This window comes from Arabidopsis thaliana (assembly GCF_000001735.4).
Source record: "Arabidopsis thaliana chromosome 1 sequence".
Classification (NCBI taxonomy): Eukaryota; Viridiplantae; Streptophyta; class Magnoliopsida; order Brassicales; family Brassicaceae; genus Arabidopsis; species Arabidopsis thaliana.
The window spans coordinates 13848249-13865990 of NC_003070.9; the positions used below are offsets into that span (position 1 = coordinate 13848249).

The window sequence follows — 17742 nt, forward strand, 5'->3', positions numbered from 1 at the left end:
ATTTTAGTCACCTTGGATGTAAATAATTTTTTGGCCCGGGCATAATACGGGCTAAGCACTTTCCCTTCATTTTTTAGAAAAGTTAGACATTGATACCCTCTAACTGAACTGAATGTCCTCAATTGTTTTTCAACCAAATTAGTTTAGTTATGTTGAATTGAATTTTTTTGTTTTTAAGATCTATGGCTAAGAATAAAAAAAAGTTGTTCTTTTTATAATATCAGAGATCAAATGAGAAAAAATTCAAAAAGTGTCTCTCTTCGTCAATGAGAACGACATTGACAATTTGTTCCTCTTGTGCTCTCTAATTAACCTTGATAATAGAAATGAGATTGTCCCTCAAACTGAAAACATAATGACCATCACAATCATCCTCCCTTAATGGTGGTGACAAAATCATCATGTTGCTTCCATGTCCTTTAATCACAACTCCTTTAGCCTACCCCAAAAAGTCAAAATTCAATGTCAGCATATCAAACCTCACAAAAAAACATAAATGCTGCTCTTTCCTCAACATTCTTACCCTAATTCTAATTTCCAAATGTCAAATATTAATAAAACAAAAGAAGAAGAAAAGAGTAACCTCTTGTTCAGGTAGGGACTCGTCCCAAGTCATACGAGGACGTTTTGACTCGTTCTTTATCCATATTCTCGAATCCGTTAGCTATCATAACTGACACAGAGAATCAATCACCGACACATCCAAAAAGGAATCTAATGCTCAATCTGTAGCTAAAAGAGGGAAATAATCCACCAGAAATTCTTCATGTAGATATAATTACGTTGCGAAAAATCAGAACGAAAGTGATAACTACGAAAATGGTGAAAACAAAGGACCTTGCTGTGGTTTGGAACTAGAAAGAGTGCAAGAGAGAGATTTCTTTATCAAATCTGAAATTGCTTTACGTTTTGTGGTGAAAAAATTTCCTTCGATAAGATTTTGAGAATCAATTGAAATCTGATTTTGCTTTGATGTTCCTCTAATAAGAGAAGTAGTTACATAATGAATTTTAGGCTATTTTAAACATTAGTTTTGGGAAGCAAATGAGATGGACAAGCATCCCATTTTTATCATATGGTGAAGTTGATGATGTTAAACTGATTATTGGCTATTTAGATTTCAGATTTTGCTTGTTTATGAAATGTTTGTATCTTAGTTCTAAAAATGTGGATGACGATATATATGGATGGCACATTGTGGAGGACGCATCATGGATTGTGCATTATGGATTGTTATGATGAGAGTTGTGAATCTTTTGGTCTTACATGTTAAGAACTGGAAAAATTATATGTGGTGCTTTTGGTACGATTGTTGTCCACAAAGTTCCATCCATCCGATTCTTAAAGAACATTTATTCATTTTAAATCATATAGATATTATTTTTAAAGACATAATTGTTCACTGACGAGTGTCCAAAGAATCAAGTCCAAATGATCACCTAGTAACTCACATTTTGTTTCATATCAATGCACAAATTTATACATGAACAATAATCATCGATAAAAAAATTTGTTGAACTTTTGGGGTTCTTCCACTATTTAACTTTTAGAGGTTCACTTCTCTTACATCTCTTAGTTCTCTTTAATGATTTGTTTCACTCACTCATTTTAACACAAGCACAAAAAGAACCTTCACTCTCGTTCTCTCTAGTCTTTGGTTAGTTTCTTGTTTTGACACGAAGATATAAAACGATTTACTTGTTTCACTCACGAAGACCGAAATACACCATCCATTTTTCTTTGATCAATATTCACTTCTGTATGAGTATGGACACTATCATAATTATAAATGGATCCATATCCAGCGATAACTCATTAACAGTAAACAAAGGCAACATTGTCCATTGATGTGTGTCCAATATGTGCAATCCATATGGTTATTTATACCTAACACATAAGTTATACATAAACAGAACAAGACGATGAATAAGTCATAATGCTCCCTCAGTTACCGTCACCAACTCGATCGCCACCACCAACCAATAGACACTTTATCACCATATCAAAGACAACCGTCGCAAGGAACCATAACAAATCCGTTGGAGAAACAGCTAAGAAGAGACATCGAAGTAAGCAACGAATTTTAGATCTAAACCCAAATCTTCCGTCGCAAATTATTGGGTGTTTCTTCCGTCGTTGAATGTTTCCGCTTTCGTCATTCACACACCTGCCGTTTTTATACTCCACCAGAGCCAAACCTTGACTAATGAAGCGAGTACGTTCAATTAGCCAAAATTGAATCTCAGATTCCAATAAAACCATAGGAATTCGAGAAGATCAAAATAGGGGAACGAATTGATGAATTGACTTCTGATGAGAAGATAAAGAGATAGCAAAATCATAGGAAAGGTTTTTTTGTTCTGGTTAATTTTGTTTATTTCTGGATAAAGTGAGAAAAAGAGAGAGACAAGAGAGAGAAGAGAGAGAAGAATGAAGAGATACAAGTCAAAAATATTGTCACGAAAAAAAGTTGTAGTTAGAAGGGCAAATTGGACAATTTAGCTTGGAAAATACAGAATCCTTTTAAAGTGCCTTAATCGGTAATAAGTTTCCAAAAAGTGTCTAATTACGTAATATTCTCCTTGAATTATATACTTGGAATGTGACACGTTTAGGCACTTTTAGATAATCTTATTTTTTTTGAGGCACTTATGAGGGAGAGAACACTTTTTTTTATTATTTGACTTATTTTAAGACATTTTTACCCCTAATTTAACCAACAACTTTTATTTTGAAATTTAACATAAATTAAACACTTTCTCTCTCTTTGATGATCCTTACACAAGAAATCTCTCTCTCTCTCTCTCTCTCTCTCTCTCTCTCTCTCTCTCTCTCTCTCTCTCTCTCTCTCCATGATTTGTAATGCCTTTCTCTCTCCACATCTCCATAACTTCTAGGCTTGATTTCTCTTATCGATTATGGCGGCGGTTCACCAAAAATCGGTGGTACCGATTCTGCAAATAAATGGGAGAAGTTTCTTAAACAATTCGATCTCGATTATCTCAGGAATTTGATAAAATTTCTATGTCCATAAGGTCTTGGAGGTGGAGGTCTCTGCAAACTGTAAAAAAAATCAACAAATATTTTTTTGGTGTCCATAATAACGAGTCCTTTGAAATATATTCATTCGAAAACCTTTTTACTGATCCATATCCAAGCTATATAGCATGTCCATAATAACAGGAGATTCGATTAACGGTGGTTTGTAAAGAAACCAAAGTTCTATATCCATAAGGTCTTGAAAGTGGAGGTCTCTGCAAACTGAAAGAAAAATCAACAAACAATTTTTTGGTATCCATAATAACGAGTCCATTTAAATATATCCATTCAAAAACCTTTCTACTGATCTGTATCCATTCTATATACTATGTCAATAATAATAGGAGATTCGATTAACCGTGTTTTGTAAAGAAACCAAAGTTCCATGTTCATAAGGTCTTGAAGGTGGAGGTCTCTGCAAACTAGAAAGAAAAATCAACAAACAATTTTTTGGTGTCCATAATAACGAATCTATTTAAATATATCCATTCGTAAACCTTTTTACTGATCTATATTCATTCTATATAGCATGTCCATGATAACATGAGATTCGATTAACTGGAATCTCGATGCTACGTAGATGAAACGAGTTTGACACATGAGAGATCAAAAATCAAATCTAGTTGCCATTGTTGAAGAAGAAGAATTTTCTTAGAGAACTGAATCTCAAATTTATGTCAAAACAAAGATTTAAATTGCAAAATAAATCACAATCTCCAATCAGTGAAAACGAATAAAATATCGAACTCCCCAATCAATTCATAATCTCAGAACAATCCGAGTAATTCTACAATATACAAATATCAAATTTTGCAAAATTTGAATACCCAATCCCGTAACTGAAAGAAGAACTTCATACCATCTAAAATACCAAAATAAAGAAACGCTTGAGTGGATCCAACAAATAATTATAAGGAGATCGACTATTTTGAACATCCAACAAATAACTTTTTTTAGAACCGTCTATTTTGAATAATTCCATTGAAGTAGACGCAACTTACAAAGAGAGAGAGAGAGAGAGAGAGAGAGAGAGAGAGAGAGAAATTTATTTAAGAGAGTATTTTATTTAAGAGGGTATTTTAGTAAAAAAACATAGCGAAAGTGTCTACTTCTTTGGAAATGCCTACCCAGGGAAATAGTTTTTAGAAAGTGTCTAAGAATGTAATATTCTCTATATACTTTGACTCGCTTTTTTGAACTCTAATTTATGAATTAACTGGTAAAGACGATCGGGACGTTACATAAAATGACTTGTTCTTTATAAGATAAAAGATTTTACCATTTATTTTCTAGAGATTTTTGGTCCAACATATATATTTGTTGACTTCTCATTTTGTTGCGTTTGTAATATCTTTTCAGTATGCTGTACATTATCTTTATTCTAAAAATTATAAAAATTCGAAAACGCGTTCCAACCCGTTCGATCAGTTGACAAGTTTAAAGTATTTGCAACTATATTCATTATATTTGTTTATCTCTCTAGCTCTTGATTCTTCCTACAAAATTATCACTTGCAACTCCTAAAGATTCTAATGGATTGCTTGCTGAAAATACAACCACGAGACGCTCAAGATCATCAAAGATGAACTCGTAAAACTCGCGAGTGTCTTGTTTTTGTGTTTGTTATTTCTATTGGAGTGGTCGTGAAGTGTCAAGTGGTATAGGCATCACACATTTGAACAAGTGGTATTAAGCGTTAGTTATTGCTATCAAATATCAATCATGAAAAGAGAAAGAAGATTATGAAATCGATCAAAATGTAATCTAACAGGAGAGAATAGGTCGAAAGGTTCAGCTTGAAGCGTAAGATACATATCTTAATATGTCATTGACTTTCCCAAATTAGATCAACTTGACACAGATTTTTTTTTTTTTTTTTTTTTTTTTGTTAAGGCCGGTTAGGTTTACAACTATTATTACATGAAGGAGCTCTCCCTGAATTACTGCCTGATGCACCGATCTTGAGATCTCTTAATAGTGTTTGATCCCAAACTTCTTTTCCTATTTTGTTCCCTAAAAACAAAACAACTATTAGCTAATCAATTTGAAGAAGAGAAATAAAACAACTGTTAAATTGTGAAACATAGAACCAAAACCAAAAGATCAACGTATGAACAAAATTGAAGAATACTTGGTTTGCGTTTCAAATTTTGAACTACTACAAAACCCAAATCGTATCAAAAAAATACTTACTTTGGCTTGGAGATTCATATTGTACTCGGGCTAATACCGTATTTGATAATCCAGATAACAAAAGAAAACTCAGAGTTAGTATACAAAGCGTGAGTTTGTACATATTTTGGTTGATTTAAACGTATAAATTTAAAAGATGGGATTTCATGCATATATATAGATATATGAAGTCACGTTACGTCTTAGGTGTTCATTTTTCTGTCTTGGTCAAACACATCTTCATTTCTTTGTTCCCTATAAGTATTTATAATAACGAAAATTAAGCTGGTTTTCATATAATAGAAAACCGTAATTGACTTTGAAAATGTATAAAGTCTTCTGAATTGGTCCAATATAATTTTAGTTATTAATTCTATCTATAGTGGAGAACGAAATACAATTTCTATGTTTAAGTGAGCATAATTTAAAAGCAAACGCTTTTGTTATTCGATAAAATCAAAATTTGTTTTTTTGGGGATGGACAATATATTATATAAGATCCCACTTGAATATTTTCAAGAGGAATGGACAATATATAATCCTACTTGCATTTAAATGTTTAAAAAATCTAAGATCCTGTGTCAACCCAAATTATTTTGAGCCCAAATTGTTATAAGAATTCCATAAATACATGTGAAACCAATGTTCTTTTTGCTCCTTGATCAATACTTTTCTATTAAATAAAACTTGATCTTTAGTATTTGGCTGTAGGAACTTGATCATTACATAAATAAGAAATCTCAAAATACTATACAATGGACAAACACACATACAAGGAACGTGAAAACTTCACCGACCAGTTAGCCGGAAGTTGTCGTCCATCTATTTGAATTCATGTTAAGCAAAAATTAATTTTAGTTCAACCGCTAAAACTGGCGGAAAACTGTAAAATCTAGGGACCGATTGACGACTGTAGAGACTTTTGGTGTAAGAATTTTGACTGCAAAAGTTTTAATTGTTAAAATCTGCTTTTTCTGTTTTTTGGTCAACCGATATAAATTAGAACTCAAAAGAGCCAATCATGTGGAATATTGTTTACATATGTGACAAGATGCGGTTGGGAACGAATCTTTCGTGCCAACTTATCCGCTTTTACATTTACACTACGAGAAATTAAAGATAAAGAGAAGTTTGTGAATTCTTCCTTGTCGTTCTGCAACTCCTCCAAATACACTGAAAATGCCGGTCTTTTGGTTGGGGAAGACACCATCTTCACCAAATCTGAAGAGTCTGTAAAGAAAGCTACGTCCTGGTTGTATGTTCCAATCATGCATTTCATCGCCCAAAAAAAAGCTTCCACTTCGGTATGTAGAGGAGATAGACTTCAACGAACGTTGGCGGCTCCCATGGTTGGCGACTAACCAAAAAATGATAGGCAGAACCATCATGTTCCTGAGAACTGGTCACTTGCTTTCCAAGATCCATCAATAAAACACTGAAATCCGGAAAAAGTTGTATCTTGTGATACATCCTTCACCCGAATTCTAGTATCTAAGAACAAAGAGCCATGACTTTCATTATGGAGTTCGACTTGAGCCTCCTGCTATGATTGTGCCTCTTTTACCGCTAAGAGTAAAATTTCCATTGGATCTTTCTCCACATTTTCAAAAACTTTTTCATTTCTTTTTTTCCATATATACCAAATTATCCATGAATAAAAAGCCGAATCGATGTCTCAAGGAATTCTGTAGAACAAATGATCCAAATTTGTAAAAATTGAATTCGAAGGAAAAAACTCTAGGACTGTAGGAGTTTGAGATAAAGCCCAAATCTGTCTTGCATGATGGCATTGAAAGAGAGTATGATTAATTGTTTCCACTGGGGTACCACATCTGACACAACCCTTTTCACAAGGTATAGCTCTTTCGTAAATTCTCCGATACCGACACACAACCGGATAAAATTTGCCATAAAAATGACGTAACTTAGGTGGACACTGCACTTTCCAAATATGCGCTTTTAACGTCAAAATATTGGGACCTATTAGAGTTGTACCCTCATTAACTTCTAACCGAGCCGTGTGATATCCAGATTTGACTGTATAATTTATGGCTTTTGTAAAATGCCATTCGAAGGTATCCTCCTTATTTGGATTACCAAGAGGCAGGGCACTTATCAGCGGTACATCTTTTGGATCAAAGAGCTCCTTTAAGAGATCAATATTCCAAAAGTTTGACCGAGTGTCTATAAGAATTTTGACTTTTAGAGATGTATTAAAATCTGATTGGTAACACTAAAGCTGTAGAAACTGTGACTTATAAACTTATGCTTTTAAATAATATAAACTATAGCAAATATAAACCGAACTGTAATATAACTTTGAAATTCACACAACAAAACTTAATAGTAATTTTTTATACGTTCATATATCTCCGTTTTTGCCTCAAATTAATATTGATATTATTTTAATATACACAAGTAGATCTTAAAAGAACAGAAAAAAAGAATGAAATGTAAAATAGTTAATATTTTCTTAAATATAATTTATCAGTAAATGGGAAGTTTTTTAGAGAAGAGAAAATTAAATAAACTATTAATTTCTATTTATTTTACTTTTAAAGCCATGTTTACGTGACTTTAAAAAAAAAACAATTTCAAGAGTTAAAATAATAATAATGACTTTAGAGGCTTTAAATTATTTAAAGTAATAAAAGTGTGATTGGACAAAAAAACTTTTAAAATTTTAAAAACTATTTTAAGTCTTACAAGCTTCTTCCAATCACCCCCTAGTGATTTGGTTTGATATAAAAACCCAGTTCAGGATATTTAAGTCTCAAATTTATATATCTATTTACGAATAAAAAATGTTATATGAGGTTTCTCAAGTAATCCATATCAACAAAAACAAAAAACACCTGAGAGAGTACCACATCAGAACATCAAATTGTCCACATCAGTTTTATTAACTTCTTTCAAGATGGATGCCACATCACCTAATTAGGTTAAGAAACTAATCTACGAAATTATTAAACGCTTCTTCCCTCATAAAAACATACAAGTAGTAGGAAACTCATCATCTCCCGCAACCGTGAAGCCATGATCTCAACGGTTCAAGCTTCTCTCATCGTTTATGGCTTCCTAGTTCTCATATTTAACCTTCATCAAGTAGCTATTGATTTAGTTTCATGTCATATGGTTTTAAGCTCCTCCCATCTTATTTTTAACTTAAAAAGCCACCTACCCTTCACATCCAAATAAAGTTTTCACGGCTATAAGTAAGATATAAGACCATCTCCATCGGTAGTATTTTATTGGGTTTCTTACAATTTAAATAATGGAAAATAAAGAAAAAGCATGAGAGAGAATGACCAAAGTGTCTCAGTTGAGAGACGGTAAGAAACCCATTTGACATGTGACATTGTTTTGATTGGCCCAAAGTTTAAGTTACCATTTAAAATATACATAAATAATTACAATGATGAAAATATTATATATGAGAAACTAAAACAGTATGTGAGCGATGTGAGCGATGGAGATATATATCTCCATCGGTATTATTTTATTGTAGTATATATACTATTTTATTGGTAGGAATAAAATTCTACTATTTTGTACCAAAAAATAATTAAAATAAAGTTTTCGGAGATTGACACAAATGGCACTAAAAAACTTTATTATTCCAAAAATTGCACCTTCTTTTGAAACTTCCAAAAATAGCACACAAAATTTTTAATCCTCTAAAAATTGATTAAATAGTAAAATTTTTTAATAACATTTGTGTCAATCCCCCAAATAAAAATGAGAGCAAACACTAATCTAATATTAAATTGAATCAAATTTGTATTTAAATAGTAAAAAAATATACCGTAAATTAGAAATAGAGAACTCAAATATAATACCACAAACAAATATTAAAATTAAAAATCTCTTTTAAATGATGAAAATATATACCCTAAATTGGAAATAGGAAACCCAAATATAATACTATATACTAATATTAAAATAAATCAAAATTTCTATTAAATGGTTGAAATATATACCCTAAATTGGAAACAAAGAACCCAAATATAATTTTTTAAAATTTGTTTCTAATTTATTTTGGTTGAATAGATTTTATATAAAATTATAGTATTATGAAAATAATAAATCAGTGATAATACTTTTAGAACAAAAACTTCATAATAAATCAAGTAAAGCTATTTTTGGAAGTTTATAGAATGTGTGCTATTATTGTCTATAAAACTTGTTTTAGTGCTATTTTTAGGAATTTCTCTAAGGTTTTTACTATTTTCCTACAAATTAATATAATAATATAATATCAATTAGTTAACCTACTAAATTCCTACCAAATAAGTAAAACCTAGATCTACAAATTTTGATTAATCTCACGCTTCCACCATTAAACTTCCAACGCCTCCACCAACTTTCTCAGCTCAATGTGCAAATTCTCAGGAAATCCAATGAGACCACCAAGTCTCTGATATGTGCTCTCAATAACATCTCTTCGTGACCTTGCTTTGCCTCCTTACCCTTTGCTGCAGTTTCTTCAATCTACCATGACACCTCTACATCTCAATCTAAATCCGATGTCTCTGCGCTTCATACTTTGCCGTCTGTAAGCTCATCCAATTTCCCTCTTTGAGCCTCACCCTAGATTTTGTTTTGTACTTCATTTGTGAGGTTTCAATCGATTTAGTGGTTTTGTAATTTGCTTTTGTTTTGTGTTCACTCATGTGGAAGAGGAATGTGTGGCCATCTTGGTACGGAAACGAATCAGACGAGCTTGTTCCAATTCGATTCGAGTTCGAGTTTCCAAGTCAAGCGAACAAAGAGTAGATTTGAATCATTGTTGTTGTTGTTGGTGTTTATCACTGTCTCAGGTGGTTTCTTGTACCCATATGCTTAATTTCAATTTTATATTAGCTTGTGTTGCGGATTTGATCAAATGATTGTTTGAGAATTGGTGACTATGATGATCAAAAGATTTTGTTTGAACAAATTAGCTCCCTTGTTTGCATTCATAAACTTCCATTTGTGAATTAAAAAAGTATGCTTGAATTGTGAGTATAGTTTATACTTTGTAGGATCATGGACTTGATTTAAGTCACTTGAAGTACGAACCTACTTGTATATGTATATCTATATATGAATCTGATATGATATGGATATGCAATAACCATTCTCTTGCCTTTTGTTTATTTTGCCTTGTAAGATTTTGGGAGATGATGGCTCGGTTTGGTGTTGGGTTATCATTTATCTGAATTATACCATTTCTAGCTTGATATTATATGTTTCATAACTACATTGCTTTAGTGTTCTGATATCTACATTTGTTGCTTAAATCTATAATGCTTTCAGTCTTTTACTAGTAAATGGATGGCCAACTTGGTTTTGAAAGGTATGGTCCCAGAAATATTTTTTTAGTGTTGGGTTTTCAAGTAAAAAAACTCCAGCACAATGATTTTTGTTATGCCTTGCAGGTTTGTGTTGTTAAGTCCGGATCCATGATGTCGCTTGCTCTTGATAATGTCGAAGGTCTTCGATGTGGATGTACTTTTAAAGAAGAGACCAAACTTTGAACCATGCTCTAGACTTTCTTTTTATTTATTTATCTCTAGTGTTTTTTTAGACATTTAATTTGTTTATTGTGTTGTATAAAATAATTTAATTTTTAATATATTATTCAGATTATTAATTAATAATTATTTTATTTGTTACTATTTAATTTTGAAATTAGCAAATTAATTCAAACAAATTAATTAGTATTATTTTGTTTTTTATTAAGTTGTAGGGAAATTGTAAGAAATTTAGGAAGAAAAATGGTAGGAAATATATTTTCTACAAATCTTTTGGTAGGAAAATAGTTAAAAATATCTTTTTATTTTCCTACGAAATTTCTTACGAATTTTCCTACAAAATATTTTGGTAGGAAATTTTCTACGAAATTCTTACCAAAATCGATTTCCTACGGGAGATTTCCTACGAACTTTTTTGGTAGGAAAACGGTAGGAAAGCTATGTTTCCTACCATTTTCTTATGATTTTAGCGGTAGGAAAACAAGAGTTTTCTTATAGTAATATCATCATTCTTCTTCGCTTCATTATATGGGTTTAAAAAAAAATGGTGTCTAATCCCTATATTGAACTCATATTGTAAAGGCATTCCTGTCAAGTGGTAATTTAACACATTGTATAGGTTTTGTTTTACTTGTTTTATTGAGTGTTCTATTCAAAAACAAATATTTTTTTATAAATAAACCTTTTTAAAAAAATTGGACCTCTAGAACTAAAATAAGCATTAGAAAGACGAAATGTTCCAAAATATATCTTAAGCGAAAAGATCCATTAAAATGTCTGTTCGGTAGATGATTTATGCCGACCAGTGAAGAATCACCTGGACCGCTGATCGGACAGACCTTTCCACCGATCTCTTGACTTTATGTTAAACTGCTCTTCTCTCTCTTTTAGGGTTGCATGCCTCCTCCTATATGTACTCTTTTATTTGTAGCTGTAGATGATATTTTGACTTTTACGTTTTGTAAAGTTTTAATGTGTTTTTCTTATTTTTTCTTCTTTTTTTATTTTATTTTTATTTGTTCATCTCTTTGGGACAACTCCTTCAATACTTCTGATTTTTAAATACATAGTATAACATGACATATTGTTTTATTTAGATTGTAGAGGGAAAAAGGAGGTGAATAAAGAAGTTCACCCCAAGTCTCGGCCTATATATATAATATAACTATCTCCATGAATGAAACTTGCGTTCACCTCTAGGGGTAAAATCTTTTATTCACCTCCCTTTACATTATCCAATAAAAACATGTCATGTCATATCATACTTAAACTACTTAATAAGTTAAAGCTAAAATTACAAAACAGAAAAAAGAAAACAAAAATCATGTTATTTACTTATTAACGTTGACGTCTTCTCCTCATTTTTTTTTTTAATTTTGTTTATAATTAAATTTAGAAATTTTGAAAGAAGAAAAAGACAAGAAGTTTAATAAAAGGAGATGGAATTTTTGCAGATACGAAACTATAATTATACCCCAGTTATTAGAATATCATTCCATCAAACCTTAATAAAATAATGGTTTATCAAAAGCATAAAAATTGCAAGCAGACTAAAAATTTACGTCAATTATTAATTGATGTCGGATTAAGTGGTGGAATAAAAAAAACATATAAAGAAAAAAAATATGAGAGAAAAATAATATAGAAGAACAAAGAAGGTTTTATCTAGAAGAAAATAAAAATAATAATATGAATGTGATTTTGTGATTCTATACGTGAAGAAAGAAAATCAATCTAGCATAATATTTTGGAGAAAAAAAAAGAAGCAAAAGAACAGAACTTTATGATGAACCACCATAATTTTGATCAAATTCCTACAAAATATAAGATTTTAAATGATTAAGATAATAAAAATAATTCAAATATAAACAGTAAGAATTTAAATATTTACTTGGAACACTTGTGAAAAAATGATCTATTTTGTAAGGTTGGGTTGGTGGTAACGACTTATAATTGGGTAGAGTCCTGAAGTATTTAGCAATTTTAAATAAGAGTTAGTATAAATAGATTAAGTTACATTTTGATGAAAATTAGACATAAACTAATATAAAATATATTATATCAAATGCCTGAAATAATAACTTTTTCTTTGTTGTTGCATTACTTGATTTTTTTGAGATACACCAATTTTTTATTTCAAGAACACTCAGAAAACGATTATGGGGTCCGACTTTTTTGTTTTTCGACCGTCCAACAAGAGCTTTTCTTTTTACCCCCACATGCATTTGAAACATCCTTGTCTTCTTCTTCTTCTTCCACAAGTTCAATATCTAAAGTTTGGAGCATCCATGCATCAGATTTTAAATGCTCCTTTTTTTCCTCCAATTTTTTGAGCAACTTAATGGCATCTTTATTTGCACACAACGTCAATTCTATATGATCAGCAGCAACAGATGCAATCTCATGGAAAGTATGACATATATGGCTATATCGCTTTCCAATCGATTGCTTATGAATGTTTCATTAGGTGGCTCTAAATGATAAGAAACTATTTTTCGTGTTTTTGCCTCTTTACTCCATCGATTTAGAATGTAGGTAGATGGAATTCTTCTAACATTCTTCTTGTCCAACATTTTCAATGCATGAAGACATAAAATCCCGGCAAATCTAAACTTCATGCAACTATAACATATCGACTCGTTTACAGCATCATAATTAACCAAATGCTCCCATGCTACACCACAGTAAGATACTTTATATTCATATACCATCTCAGACTTACTAACTTTGTTGGCAACATAATCACCAATAACTATGTATTGTTTCTGGAACAAGTTAAATTTTTTGGGTGTATTCATTTCCTCTGCATGTTGCAACATCTCCACAGTAGCACATAATACCTACGAGGTATGCATCATATTGAAGTCAGCAATTAATTCCTTATATCGTCGATCCTCCAACATTCTCTCGTAGTGTTCAAAGAAGCACAACAAGTTATAACTATGCTTCAAGTATTTTTTTCAAAATATTATTCATACTTTCACTACGTTGTGTGCTCACCATATCTGCTGTAAAAGTATGACGTTCATATACCATTGCCCATTTATCTCTCATCTCAAACAAATTCTTCAACCATTTATCCGCTGTTAATTATGCTTCTGGAGCATATTACTCCATGCCAATAACCAATCTTCTTCTTCCTCATGGTCATATACACACTTACTAAAATCCATGGCAAATCGTTCTGCTCCATGAAATACATGACTCAACTTCTTTGCAGCATTTTGGTAAATATGCCAAACACATAATCAATGTTTTGTATCAGGGAATACCTTTAGGGGTTATTGTTAAAATAGGAACAATTTTGTCAAAATCTTTGATTTTAGGGCTTTTACGATTGGGCTTCGAAAAAGAGCACTTTGGGTTCTAAAATTTGATAAATTTACCCCCTTTAATATCATCTTCTCTTTTTCCTTCTTCTTTCTTCCTTCTTCCTTCATCTTCGCAGCTTCTCCTCAATCCCACGTTTCTTACAAAAAAAAAATCTAATACTATTGATTCATACATTTACTATTGCATTCGCCATTATTGTACATTGGTCTGTAAGAATTGTTTTTGGTTGTTTTCCAGACATTGCTCCAAGAAAAGTCTCAAAAAATACACTTAGATGAGTCACTGGTTTCATCATATAAGAGAGCATTACCAAACACAACTGTTTGCTTGTGATGATTGACCCCGACAAATGAGCAAAGGGTCTATCATATGCATTGGTCTTATAAGTTGTTCAAAGCAAATGACATCTCCAAAAAGATTGTAATCACTTATAGACCGATCATCTGCCCAGAATATATTAATGATCATATCATCCTCATCAAGTTGCATTGAATAAAAAAAGACGAATTACACTCTCTTTTTTTCTGAAAGTATTCCAAAACAGCTCCACCATCTTCCTTTTCCATTTTTGCCATTCTTTTTTGGTATATGTAATTTCGATAATCTTTCTTCAAAAAAACCCAGATTTTCTCGCCCCCAACTTCTCTACTTGATAATATGTTTTTATGGTCAATTATCCTAAAACACCAATCATGTCGTTGTAGTATTTTAGGTGTCAATCCAAATGGGTATGATGCAAACAGATAAAATGTGATCAGAAGTCACTAAGTCAAGCCAAGCAATAACAGTTTTGGGGTTTCTAACAGTCCTAAGCGAACATGCAGAAAACAGAAGCAATAACAGAATTACTAAAATCACTCGACCACAACAGGCTGATGCTAGAAGTAGGATGTGGTCGAGTAACAGGTCGAGTAACAGACAGGAAACAAGACAATCTTACTCGACTGCACAGTCTGTTGCCAGACACTGGGTGTGGTCGAGTAAGTTGGTCGAGTGATTGTAAAAACTAAGAAACAGGCAATGAGAACGATCAAGCGATAACGATAAAACAGAGAAATAAGATAGACGAGAAATTCCTAAGGATGGGGTAATCGAGTAGAGTGGTATCCTAGCCTATTCGAATGGTTAACAAGCGCAATCAAGCTATCCCTAGACAACAGGTTCAACAACAGATCAATTCACTCCCGTGATAGAAATCCTCAAGCAAAGCTAGCCCAGACTAATTCCCATTAACGGAATCTAACTATGGAGGCAATAAGAACAGACTGATAAAGTCAATAAACGCTCTAAACGGCCAATCCCTTGGGATAGAGACGCATATCTCAGGAACTAGTGGATCAAGCATTCCATCGAACACCTTCTGGGTGCGGGAATGCTTGAGATCGAATTCCAGTTGATCAGAAAGAAATAAGCAGTAAACGCAACTAGTCCTAAAGGGATTTAATCAATTCTAAAACTTAACCATTCTACAGACTACGGATTCCACAACTACTCTATCCCATCCCTAAGAGTTCTAAGTCACTACTCAGACAACATGCTCAAAGACATAAACGCAGATAAACGATAATATTGCATAAGTAAAGAGATAAAGAGTAGAGAAACAAGATGACAGATGAAATCAAACGCGGAATCTGAATAACTTGGAAAAATCTCGAATTACAGGTTGTAGAAGCAAAAGCGGCGCAGCAGAGTAAAACAGAAAATAAAACTGAAGCAAAAACTCAATGTCGACTGGATGTCTCAGGACAGAACCCTAAGACATCTATTTATACAAAACGAAATAAAATGATAGTAGACGGGCCAATAACCTAATCGCTCGGCCCATAGAGAGATAATGGGCCGAGATGGGCTTCGTGATCCGATGGAGGTCCAGGCCGCTTCCAAACACTTTGTCTTCTCCTCTTCTCTTCCTTGTGCTCAGCTTGTCTAGTTGAGTGCGGATTTGAGTAGACTGTGAAGACGTGATCGAGTGTCCGGTCGAGTGATGCTGATGGTGGTGAGTGATGATACTTGACCAGGGGGTCGAGTAACTTGGTAGAGTGAATGGTCGAGTGATGGTGATGGTGTGGCGAAGTGATACTCGACCAGGGGGTCGAGTAGTGTCATCGAGTGGCCTGAGCTGAGGTTACTCGACCTGGTGGTCGAGTGGATGGGAAGAATAGCTTCAAAGTCACTCGACCAGGGGGTCGAGTATGTCTTCTGGTTCTGGCTCGTTTCTTCCAATTTGCTTGCAAACAGCTCCAAATCACCTGAAAACAACTCGGAAATGCAATATGTATGCAAAGCTATCCTAATCATGCAAAGTATGCAAGAATGATGAGAAATGATATAAAACAGTGATGAATGATACGAAACTGGACTCAAAACGATGATGAATGGACACCGAAAATATGCAAATTATAGACATATCACTACTCATCATTTCAACGGTTGCTTTTGCTGAAATCTCTGACATCTCGGCACATCTACATGTTGTTTTTGAGAGATAGTTAATTCTCGATTTCCCTTCAACAAATGCTTCATAGATGTCCTCACTAAATAATGGTTATGGTTCATCTTGAATGATACAACCTTATATTTTCCGGTCTTCTCAACGTAGCAAGCCATATAAGCATTACAACCACACCGTGTGATTGGTTGTGAATATGATTTTATGACCTTAGGTTCTTTCCTATACCCTTGTTTTGAGCAAACATAAAGAAGCCTTACTACCTTCCCTTTTTTTCATCTTCCGTTGTTTGCCTACATTGAAACCATGATTGCCTCCATACTTTTTATAAGTTATATATGCAATCTGATCAGAACTGAACTCCATTCCAATATATATGTCATCTTTCTTCTCATTATCATTATTTGCCTCTAAAGCAGCAGCCTCTTTAGTTACAACGTCATCCTCGTTGTTAGCTATTTCATCTTCTTCTTCAAATTCATTGGCCGAAGCTTCGTTTTCCCTTATTGAGTCATATTTTTTCTCAACCAAAAGTTCTTCACTTATATGATTACTCTCCCTTGCAACTGTTCTTAACATTTCCTGATCAACAAGTTCAATAACAAAAAAAAAGTTGCTCTAAAAAACATAATTCATAAAACAAAATTAACATTAAAACTCATACATGTATTAATTATAATTAGTTGTCTCTATTTGTTCACAACCAGGCTTAAGAAATTTTTCTTCAACAAAGATAAGAGAATCTGAAACTTTACCTCGAGTTGATGATTAAAAAACAAAGTATTGTTCCTTCTTCAAAAAATCTGTCGTGCTTTTGAAAAGAACTTCTAAAGATAAGTTGGGTTACAAGAAATAAAATAAAGAGATAGCATCTAACCCTAATCTATATCTTTGATTAAAATAAATATTTATTTATCTATAAAAAGGAGGAGAAAACGTCATAATTTTTTTCTTTTTATTAAACTTCTTGTCTTTTTCTTCAAAATTGCTAAATTTCATTATTAAAAAAAAAGAGGAAAAGATTTGAAAAACGTCAGCTTAATGTACGGAAGTGAATAAAAAGATTTTTATTTCTTTTTTCTATTTTTAATTTTAGCTTTAAATTATTATGTAGTTTAAGTATGATATGACATGTTTTTATTGGGTAATGCAAAGGGAGGTGAATAAATGGGTTCACCCCTTCACCCAAGTTTCGTTCCTTGGAGAGTTGGAAACTTTATCTTGTAGAACAAA

At 32.5% G+C, this 17742-nt stretch overlaps 2 protein-coding genes, 1 long non-coding RNA gene, 1 other non-coding gene and 3 pseudogenes across 8 annotated transcripts; 2 read left to right on the forward strand and 5 right to left on the reverse strand.

Annotated features, from left to right (window-relative positions):
• Positions 1-280: 280 nt before the first annotated feature.
• On the reverse strand, positions 281-843 carry AT1G36627 (Serine/Threonine-kinase). The gene is made up of 2 exons (NM_001333181.1): positions 584-843; positions 281-439 (listed from the first exon to the last, which is right to left on the reverse strand). The coding sequence occupies exons 1-2, from the start codon at positions 614-616 to the stop codon at positions 305-307; spliced, it is 168 nt and encodes a 55-aa protein (NP_001322227.1). The 5' UTR covers positions 617-843; the 3' UTR covers positions 281-304.
• Positions 844-4709: 3866 nt separating this feature from the next.
• AT1G36640 (uncharacterized protein) lies at positions 4710-5439 on the reverse strand. The gene is made up of 2 exons (NM_103338.3): positions 5233-5439; positions 4710-5052 (listed from the first exon to the last, which is right to left on the reverse strand). Exons 1-2 carry the CDS (start codon positions 5333-5335, stop codon positions 4928-4930), a joined length of 228 nt encoding a protein of 75 aa, NP_174875.1. The 5' UTR covers positions 5336-5439; the 3' UTR covers positions 4710-4927.
• An 811-nt stretch (positions 5440-6250) lies between these two features.
• On the reverse strand, positions 6251-7426 carry AT1G36650 (annotated as a pseudogene; the record flags this gene model as incomplete). Its single annotated transcript has 1 exon — positions 6251-7426.
• A 2106-nt stretch (positions 7427-9532) lies between these two features.
• Positions 9533-9880, forward strand: AT1G06987. The gene has a single exon (NR_139179.1). It is a non-coding gene; the product is annotated as an other RNA (long non-coding RNA).
• Positions 9540-10650, forward strand: AT1G09255. Of its 2 annotated transcripts, NR_143486.1 has the most exons (4): positions 9540-9766; positions 9892-10031; positions 10510-10549; positions 10632-10650. It is a non-coding gene; the product is annotated as an uncharacterized misc_RNA (transcript). The 2 variants fall into 2 exon arrangements; NR_143487.1 differs by lacking the exon at positions 10632-10650 and having other exon boundaries at positions 9579-9766; positions 9894-10031; positions 10510-10544.
• Positions 10651-13221: 2571 nt separating this feature from the next.
• Positions 13222-14721, reverse strand: AT1G36660 (annotated as a pseudogene). Its single transcript has one exon.
• Positions 14722-15986: 1265 nt separating this feature from the next.
• Positions 15987-17088, reverse strand: AT1G36670 (annotated as a pseudogene; the record flags this gene model as incomplete). Its single annotated transcript has 2 exons — positions 15987-16309; positions 16773-17088.
• Between the last annotated feature and the right edge of the window lie 654 nt (positions 17089-17742).

What these genes read in the sequence shown, in the direction of transcription:
- AT1G36627 (NM_001333181.1), bottom strand. Translation starts at nt 616, where the DNA reads ATGACTTGGGACGAGTCCCTACCTGAACAAGAG. An exon ending in AGTCCCTACCTGAACAAGAG is followed by an intron (nt 440 to 583) that starts GTTACTCTTTTC and finishes TTTTTGGGGTAG; the next exon opens with GCTAAAGGAGTTGTGATTAA.
- AT1G36640 (NM_103338.3), bottom strand. Translation starts at nt 5,335, where the DNA reads ATGTACAAACTCACGCTTTGTATACTAACTCTGAGTTTTCTTTTGTTA. An exon ending in ATATGAATCTCCAAGCCAAA is followed by an intron (nt 5,053 to 5,232) that starts GTAAGTATTTTT and finishes TTTTGTTTTTAG; the next exon opens with GGAACAAAATAGGAAAAGAA.